General features: G+C 34.0%; 1 protein-coding gene across 1 annotated transcript in view; it reads left to right on the forward strand.

Annotated features, from left to right (window-relative positions):
- Positions 1-10,000, forward strand: part of LOC137633705 (neural-cadherin-like) — a 105,775-nt gene that overhangs the window by 264 nt on the left and 95,511 nt on the right. The window contains exon 1 of the mRNA XM_068365953.1: positions 1-110. This exon is cut by the window's left edge and continues 264 nt beyond it. Coding sequence (XP_068222054.1) covers positions 53-110 — 58 coding nt within the window. The 5' untranslated portion in view covers positions 1-52. The remainder of the gene's footprint in view (positions 111-10,000) is intronic.

Raw genomic sequence — 10,000 nt, forward strand, 5'->3', positions numbered from 1 at the left:
AAGATACTGATTCGATATTTTGGAAAACGGGACTTTATCATCTTGACAAATCATGGCTATCAACGTTGTTATCCCTCTTCTGATTCCGCTGGAGGAGAACTTACGTAATGGTAAGTGTATATATGTCTTAAATTTACCTTTTTTTCTGTTGTGTTATTTATCTACAATTTACTTTTTTCTGTTGTGTTATTTATCTACAATTTACTTTTTTCTGTTGTGTTATTTATCTACAATTTACTTTTTTCTGTTGTGTTATTTATCTACAATTTACTTTTTTCTGTTGTGTTATTTGTCTACACTTTACTTTTTTCTGTTGTGTTATTTATCTACACTTTACTTTTCTCTGTTGTGTTATTTGTCTACAATTTACTTTTCTCTGTTGTGTTATTTGTCTACCATTTACTTTTCTCTGTTGTGTTATTTGTCTACAATTTACTTTTCTCTGTTGTGTTATTTATCTGCAATTTCCTTTTATCTGTTGTGTTATTTATCTAGAATTTACTTTTCTCTGTTGTGTTATTTATCTATACAATTTAATTTTCTCTGTTGTGTTATTTATCTTTACAATTTCCTTTTATCTGTTGTATTATTTAGCTATAAAATTTCCTTTTCTCTGTTGTGTTATTTGTCTGCAATTTACTTTTCTCTGTTGTCTTATTTGTCTACAATTTCCTTTTTTCTGTTGTGTTATTTATCTGCAATTTACTTTTCTCTGTTGTGCTATTTGTCTACAATTTATTTTTCTCTGTTGTGTTATTTATCTACAATTTCCTTTTATCTGTTGTATTATTTGTCTACAATTTACATCGGGAACCTCTTTGCCTATGATATATTGATTCATTCGTAAACGATTGTAGAGGAAGTAAATATTATTAACAGCGACTTTTGTATAGATTTCTTACAATCTGCAATAATTATACCTACGTCGAAAATGCATCGAGTATCTGACTGTATGAAAGAGGTAAATTACAATCATATTCAACACTAGTATACGCGACCCGTCAAAAATTACTGCTAAATATTTCGGTAGATTGTGGTGGCCTGGTGGTAGCGTCCCCTCCTGGTGAATGCCAGACTGGGTGGGGTTCGAGTCCTGCTCAAACTCATTAGTTCCTTTCTTCTGCAACCTCACCATTCTTGTGAGCTAGGGAGGGGGTTGGGTTTGGGGGAGCTTATGGGTCTATCTGCTGAGTCATCAACAGCCATTGCCAGGCCCTCCGAGGTCCTAGCTTGGGTGGAGGGGGGGGGGGGGGGCTTGGGCGCTGATCATATGTATATATGGTTAGTGTCTAGGGTATGGTCCGGCTTGCTAGGGAAGTGTCACTGTCCCTTGCATCTGCCATTCATGAGCGGTCTTTAAACATTTAAGCCGTCCCTTCTGACGTCAGTATGAATCTCTAGGTCGTGAGAAAATTAAGTCAACGATTTTTTTATTTTCTTTTTTTTTTATGAAGACTAAAACTTGATTATGATTCAATTTTTTTTTTTTTTTTTTTTTTGTATAATTGAAACATTGTTCTTAAAGCTGCTATATGCTAGTGAATTTGAATACATTGGAAAACTCAGATCAATGCTACTGGCCAGATTTGGAAGCGATTTCACAGAATTTCTACTGTCGCTCTTTTTTTTTTTTATGCTGAACAGGCTGACATAAAGTCTCTTTATACTTTACATATAAAAGATCTATTTTCACGTTGTAACTGTTCTTAGAATATTTTATTTTAATTGTTCATTACTTCTCTTGTAGTTTATTTTCTTTTCCTTTCCTCGCTGGGTTATTTTTCCCTTCTGGAGTCCTTGGGCTTATAGCATCCTGCTTTTCCAACCAGGGTTGGAGATTGGCTAGTAATAATAATAATAATAATAATAATAATAATGATAATAATTATTATTATTATTATTATGATAATAATAGTAATAATAAAAATAGAAATAATGAAAATAATAATAATAATAATAATAATAATAATAATAATAATAATAAAAATAATAATAATAATAATAATAATAATAATTATAATAATAATAATAGTAGTATTAATAAAAATAAAAATAATAATAAAGATAATGATAAAAATAATGATAAGGGTAATAATAATAATAGTAATAATAATAATAATAATAATAATAATAATAATAATAATAATAAACAAAACTATATTGTGAAAAGATTAAAGATATATTATGGTTAATTCATAGTACACATAGAAGATCTTTTGGAATCATCTGTTTAAAAAAAGAGAGCAAACATTGTAGTTTTATTATATAGCCTTTGGTGATAGAACGCCCCCCCCCCCCTCTTGGGTGATAGAGAGCCCCCCCCCCCTTCCTGGGTGATAGAGAGACCCCCTCCAGGACCCACCCTCTCCACGAATAGGGGTGAAAATATTATCCTTTTAGCCTTCCTCTTATATCCCTGTTATAGCATCAAAATGGATCTAGAATGCATTATCCTTCGCTACTGTAACCGTTTCTAGGAACTATATTATTATTATTATTATTATTATTATTACTAGCCAAGCTACATCCCTAGTTGGAAAAGCAAGATGCTATAAGCCCAAGGGCTCCAATAGGGAAAAATATTTATTATTATTATTATTATTATTATTATTATTATTATTATTATTATTATTATTATTATTATTATCATCCAAGCTACAACCCTAGTTGGAAAAGCAAGATGCTATAAGCCCAAGGACTCCAATAGGGAAAAATATCCCAGTGAGGAAAGGGAATAAGGAAATATTTGATCATTATAGTTTAATAATTGGCAGTCTTATCTTGACCAAGTAGGATTTTATTATGGTTTTATTATTAGATTTATGCGGACTCGATGCTTCGGATTTTTGTATGGGGGTGACCTTTCCACGCACACACGCACACACACACACATAAATGAATCTTCAGGGGAAAAGTTCTTTCAAAAGACATGATAGAAGCCGCCAAAGACGATCATAGGAAAAGGTGACAAATCGGTGGCCTACGTCATCATGAAAAAAGGCAAACTACCTATTGAAAACATTCCCTGCCTGGTGAACTGCCGAACTGGGGTGCGAGTCACGCTTAAGGTCGATAGCTTTTTGTAGTGTCTGTAACCTCACCATCCTTGTGAGCTAAGGATGGGGGAGTTTCAGGAAGCCTATAGGTCTACCTGCTGACTTGCTGAGTCATCGGCAGCCATTGCCTTACCCTCCTTGATCCTAGTTTGGGTGGAGAATTGGCTTGGGTGCTAATCTTATGGATAGATGGTCAGTCTCTAGGACATTGTCATCATCCCTTGCCTCTGCCATTCATGAGCGGCCTTTAAACCTTTAAAAGAAGGATAACCTATTGCTGGATGCTAACAATTCTAATTTCCAGCAACTGATGAAGGAGCTCACTAAAATAAGAAGAGGATACCTAACCTTGTAACTAGGGCCAACAGAGGAGACCACAAAATTTCCTAAAATTATCTGTGAAAATTGATTGGATTACTTCTATAGTACTGTGAAAAATCACAAGATATAGAATCCACTGAGTCTCATGTTTCAGATCACATCAATCTAACATGAATATATCGTAAGTTAATGAGATTCTTGACCCTTTACGTAACTGGCACCCACTCCTTGAAATCACCAGAGGAGGTCATTGACCTACTATGCTGAATAGAGGCCTGATAAAGGACATTGCTTATCTCGAGATCCTTTTCACAAATATCTCTGTAGAGGAAACCGTGTATATACTACAATAGCAAATCATGTGTACAGATCTAACGTGGAACCCATACACATATCTGAGGTTGGCCAGGACACCAGCCACCCGTTGAGATACTGCCGCTAGAGAGTTATGGGGTCCTTTGACTGGCCAGACAGTACATCATTGGATCCTTCTCTCTGGTTACGGTTCTTTCCCTTTGCCTACACATACACCGAATAGTCTGGGCTATTCTTTCTACATTCTCCTCTGTCCTCATACACTTGACAACACTGAGATTACCAAACAATTCTTCTTCACCCAAGGAGTTAACTAATGTACTGTAATTGTTCAGTGGCTACTTTCCCCTTGGGAAGAGTAGAAGAGACTCTTTAGCTGTGGCAAGCGGCTATTCTAGAAGGACACTCCAAAATCAAACCAGGGTTCTCTAGTCTTGGGTAGTGCCATAGCCTCTGTACTATGATCTTCCCCTATCTTGGGTTAGAGTTCTCTTGCTTGAGGGTACGCTTGGGCTCACTATTCTATCTAATTTCTCTTCCTCTTGTTTTATGAAAGTTTTTACAGTTTATATAGGAAATATTTATTTTAATGTGTTTACTGTTCTAGAAATATTTTATTTTTCCTTGTTTCCTTTCCTCATTGGGCTATTTTCCTTGGTGGGGTCCCAGGGCTTATAGCATCCTACTTTTCAAACTAGGGGTGTAGCTTAGCAAGTAATAATATTAATAATAATAATAATAATAATGATAATAATAATAATATAAGATAATCACCATGCTTCGCTTCGCATTTACATCTATGTTTTTCCTTGTATACTATAGTCAAGTTTTTTTAGTGAGGCAGATTTGCACCGACTCGCAGCGGTGCCCTTTTAGCTCGGAAAAGTTTCCTGATCGCTGATTGGTTAGAATTATCTTTTCCAACCAATCAGCGATCAGGAAACTGCTCCGACCTAAAAGGACACCCCCTGCGAGTCGGTGCAAATCTGCCTCTCTAAAAAAAATTGACTATAGTGTATGTGATCCATCGAAAAATAACGGCTAATTATTTAGACCCCCTCCTCTTATCAGGTTGTGATTACTCACTCTTCCCCCTATCCATAGGACGGGGAGAGCTGACCGCGTGACCGGAAAATATATATATATATATATATATATATATATATATATATATATATATATATATATATATATATATATGTGTGTGTGTGTGTGTGTGTGTATGTATGTATGTGTGTGTGTATACAACAAATGCTGCCGTTTCTAGACTACTGCAGGAGAAAGACTGCATACATGTTCTTTTATATATATATATATATATATATATATATATATATATATATATATGTGTGTGTGTGTGTGTGTGTGTGTGTGTGTGGTGTGTGTGTGTGTTTGTGTGTGTGTGTGTGTGTGTGTGTGTGTTTGCGTGTATGTGTGTGCATTGTTGTTTTATACTCAATGCTATTTCAGGAAAGTCATAACATCGATACATTTTACAGAACACTTCTCTGCAGTTCGTTACTGAATAAACATATTAGTATTGGCTGATTACGTGCTCAAACAAACGAAAAATATGGATTTTATTTGATAATTGGATCGTCAAAAGCGGCAGTGAATAATTCATATATATATTTCCCTGTTTATATTAGAATTACAATGATTATCCCCAGTCAGAAAACGTGACAGTTAACTGCAGTCATCTCGTCAATGAAATCATTTTGTCAAATAAAAAAATTCATTGTATGAATTTTAAATTGACCTTTGTTCTTTAGGTACATTATTCAATTGATGTTTTGGCCCAACCCGATGTTTCGTAAAATTATATTTAAAATAGATGCAAATTCTTTTCATAATGCTAAGTTTTTTCCTCTTTGCTTCTCTACGTAAATTGCATAGATGCTATGTAAATTTCATAGATAACATGTAAATTTCATAGAAGCTATATAAATTTCATAGATGCTATGTAAATTTCAGAGAGAGAGAGAGAGAGAGAGAGAGAGAGAGAGAGAGAGAGAGAGAGAGAGAGAGAGATCTTGCTTGAGGGTACATTTATTTTAATGTTACTGTTCTTAGAATATTTTATTTTTTCTTGTTTCCTTTCCTCACTGGGCTATATAGCGTCCTGCTTTTCCAAATAATGTTGATAATGATAATAATAATCATAATAATGAAAATAGTAATGATAATTTACTATGTAAATTTCATAGATGCTATGTAAATTTCGTGGATCATGTAAATTTCATTGATAAAATGTAAATTTCATAGATGCTATGTAAATTTCATAGATGCTATGTAAATTTCATAGATACTATGTAAATTTCAGAGATACTATGTAAATTTCATAGATGGTACGTAATTTTCATAGACGTTATGTAAATTTCATGGATACTATGTAAATTTCCTAGATACTATACTATGTAAATTTCTTAGATATAATGTAAATGTCACAGATACAATGTAAATTTCATAGATATGTCATCTTTTTGTTGTAATATTATCCAAGAAATAATCCTGAATAAAATTGATATAAAAAACAATACACTGAATAATAAAGAGAAATATATTTTACAAATACTTATCGATTAGCTGATTATAAATGCTGAAAGTATATGTATAATTTTTAGATATTTTTGGCTTATAATGACATGCGAGTTCTGTTGATATAACTCTGAGTTCTCATAAGCGGGGTTTACATGGTCGAACCGTTCGTCGAACCCGGTTGTCGAACCCGTTGTGAAACGGTTCGAAGAGATGGAGTCAGTCACAAATACATAAGGTTTGTGGACAATGAATCTCCGCTCTCAAAATTCAGGGGAGAACAGACTTTCTTCGAAGCGTTCGACAAACGTGTTCGACAACCAAATACTCCGTTCACACGTACGAACATCACTTCAAACCCTTGCGTGTCGAACCGCGTCCGACCAACTGTTCAACCAAGTACACTAGAGTACCTATATAAAACAAGAGTAGCGCCAACCTCAAAACAGGGCGCCATTTTGTATCCATCAGCCAGCAGGGAAGCCCTACCTACTGGCGGTTCAGCCTGGTCTCTCTCTCTCTCTCTCTCTCTCTCTCTCTCTCTCTCTCTCTCTCTCTCTCTCTCTCTCTCTCTCTCTCAATACTGAATAGAGTATAGTAATGCAAATAAGAATATTTGAGTAAGAGAATTAATATATCTACAAATTAAAGCTTATAAGATGTGTAATTGTAAAATGATTAATCCTGGTTTTAATAGAACTGCAGAAATATCGAACGTTTCACACCTTTTGTTTACTTTGTGCATAGGCTAATATGTCAGGTATAGGATATTTCGTGTTTTTGCTCGTGTTTTCTGTATCTGCATACTCCATTTATTACCATTACCCTTCATATGATTATAACCTAGCTTTAAAATATATAATTTTTTCCATCCCACGTACTATAGGAAGCAAAATTAGCCCTACTACAATGTTATGAAAATATGGCTATGTCTATTGTTTCTTTGTCAAACGTCTCAAGTATTTTAATAACATATTAGGGGTCGAGTATTATTATTATTATTATTAATTGCTAAGCTACAACCCTAGTTGGAAAAGCAGAGTGCTATAAGCCCAGGGGCTCCAACAGGGAAAATAGCCCAGTGAGGAAAGGAAACTAGGAAAAAAAATATTTTACGAATATTAAAATAAATATCCCCTTTATAAAAGTATAAAAAAATTAACAAAACACGAGGAAGAGAAATTATATAGAATAATGTGCCCTAGTGTACCCTCAAGCAAGAGAACTCTAACCCAAGATAGTGTAAGACCATGGTACAGAGGCTATAGCACTACCCAAGACTAGAGAACAATGGTTTGATTCGGAGTGTCCTTCTAGAAGAGCTGCTTACCATAGCTACGATATACTACGATATTTGTATCGTAGTATTGGTTTCCCATAATAATTCTTGGCTTCGCAGGAGCTCTTTGAAAAGGATCAGTTTGAAAACAAACGGGTTAATGAAAAACGAAAACTAAGGTGGAACTGAATTCCAACCCTTTTTTTCTCTCCATAGTCTCTCTATAGTCAGAAAGTCTCCAGTTCAGTGAGGCCTCCCTGATAGATCTAGCGAGGATCATGTTATTATTATTATTATTATTAAATGCTAAGCTACAACCCTAGTTGGAAAAGCAGGATGCTATAAGACCAGGGGCCCTAACAGGGAAAATAGCCCAGTGAGGCAAGGAAATAAGGAAAAATTAAATATTTAAAAGAATAGTTACAACATTAAAATAAATATTTCCTATATAAACTATAAAAACTTTGACAAAACAAGAAGAAGAGAAAGTAGATAGAACAGTGTGCCCGAGTGTATCCTCAAGCAAGAGAACTCTAACCCAAGACAGTGGAAGACCATGGTACAGAGGCTATGGGTTAGATCATTCATATTGCAAAATTCAACAGAGCAATGGCATCTTAAGTACTATAGTAATTTTTTGTAGTGAGCCAGATTTGCACCGACTCACAGGGGTGCCCTTTTAGCTCGGAAAAGTTTCCTGCTCGCTGATTGGTCAGCAGGAAACTTTTCCGAGCTGAAAGTGTACCGCTGCGAATCGGTGCAAATGCGCCTCATTAAAAAAAAATTGAGCATAGAAAGTTTTGCAGTTGCTGTACACAGTAGTAGAATTATGTAGTAGTACAGTTATTGTGTTATTTACTGTGAATGTAGTTTTTGTTATAAGATATACTAATATATATATATATATATATATATATATACACACACATATATATATATATATATATATATATATATACACATATATATATATATATATATATATATATATATATATATATATATATATATATGTGTGTGTGTGTGTGTGTATGTGTATGTGTATGTTCTAGTAAGGAGAGGACAAAAACCAATAGTTTTAGTAATAACAGGTAAATTATCCATCTAATCTTATGTCCATCATACAATTAACCATGCCTTCACCTCTTAATTCGCTAGACTCGGGTCATTAAAAAAAAAAAAAAAAAAAAAAAAAAAAAAAAAAAAAAAAAAAAAAAAAAAAAAAAACTTTTCTGGTGAGGGTGATTTAAACCCTGAATTTTTTCTTAAGACTTTTGTAAATTTCGGAATTCCGTCATTTTCATTTGTCATATTCATCTATCTTGAACAGCGAATACAAGTAAGACATGAATCTTTTTATAGTTTATATATGACATATTTGTTTTTGACGTTGTTAATAGTTTATATAGGACATATCTGTTTTGACGCTGTTACTGTTTTTAGAATGATATATTGTTAATTTATTCTCATCATTTATTTATTCCTTTATTTCCTTTCCTCACTGGGCTATATTTGCCTGTTGGAGCCCTTGGGCTTATAGCATCTTGCTTTTCCAATTAGGGTTGTAGCTTGGCTAGTAATAATAATAATAATAATAATAATAATTTTTGCAAGTTCCATGTATCATGGATAAGCAAATTCCAGTTTGCGAATTTCATAATCGAAAAGTAAACAGATTACGTAGTAGGTTGGCCAGGGCACCAGCCATCCGTTGAGATACTACCGCTAGAGAGTTATGGGGTCCTTTGACTGGCCTGACAATACTACATTGGATTCTTCTCTCTAGTTACAGTTCATTTTCCCTTTGCATACACACACACACCGAATACTCTGGCCTATTCTTTGCTTATTCTCCTCTGTCCTCATACACCTGACAACACTGAGATTACCATACAATTCTTCTTCACCTAAGGGGTTAACTACTGCAGTGTAATTGTTCAGTGGCCACTTTCCTTTCGGTAAGAGTATAAGAGACCCTAACTATGTTAAGCAGCTCTTCTAGGAGAAAGACATTCCAAAATGAAACAATTGTTCTCTAGTCTTGGGTAGTGCCATAGCCTCTGTACTAATGTCTTCCACTGCCTTGGGTTAGAGTTCTCTTGCTTGAGAGTACATTTATTTTAATGTTACTGTTCTTAGAATATTTTATTTTTTCTTGTTTCCTTTCCTCACTGGGCTATTTTCTCTGTTGGAGCCCCTGGGCTTATAGCGTCCTGCTTTTCCAACTCGGGTTGTGGGTTAGCAATTGATAATGATAATGATAATAATAATATTAATAATAATAATAATAATAATAATAATAATAACAATATCAGATTACGAATCTTATAATAATAAACAAATAAGATTTGGCATATACACAGGCTTGCCTGTATATTTAAACAAATTGCTAGAAAAACATATAAATAAGAAATATATTATAAATGACCAAAAGCCGGAGGAAATTGTGGAAAGTACAGAAAAGTTGCTCATGAAGATAAATTGATAAAAT

This window comes from Palaemon carinicauda, chromosome 43, assembly GCF_036898095.1.
Source record: "Palaemon carinicauda isolate YSFRI2023 chromosome 43, ASM3689809v2, whole genome shotgun sequence".
NCBI lineage: Eukaryota > Metazoa > Arthropoda > Malacostraca > Decapoda > Palaemonidae > Palaemon > Palaemon carinicauda.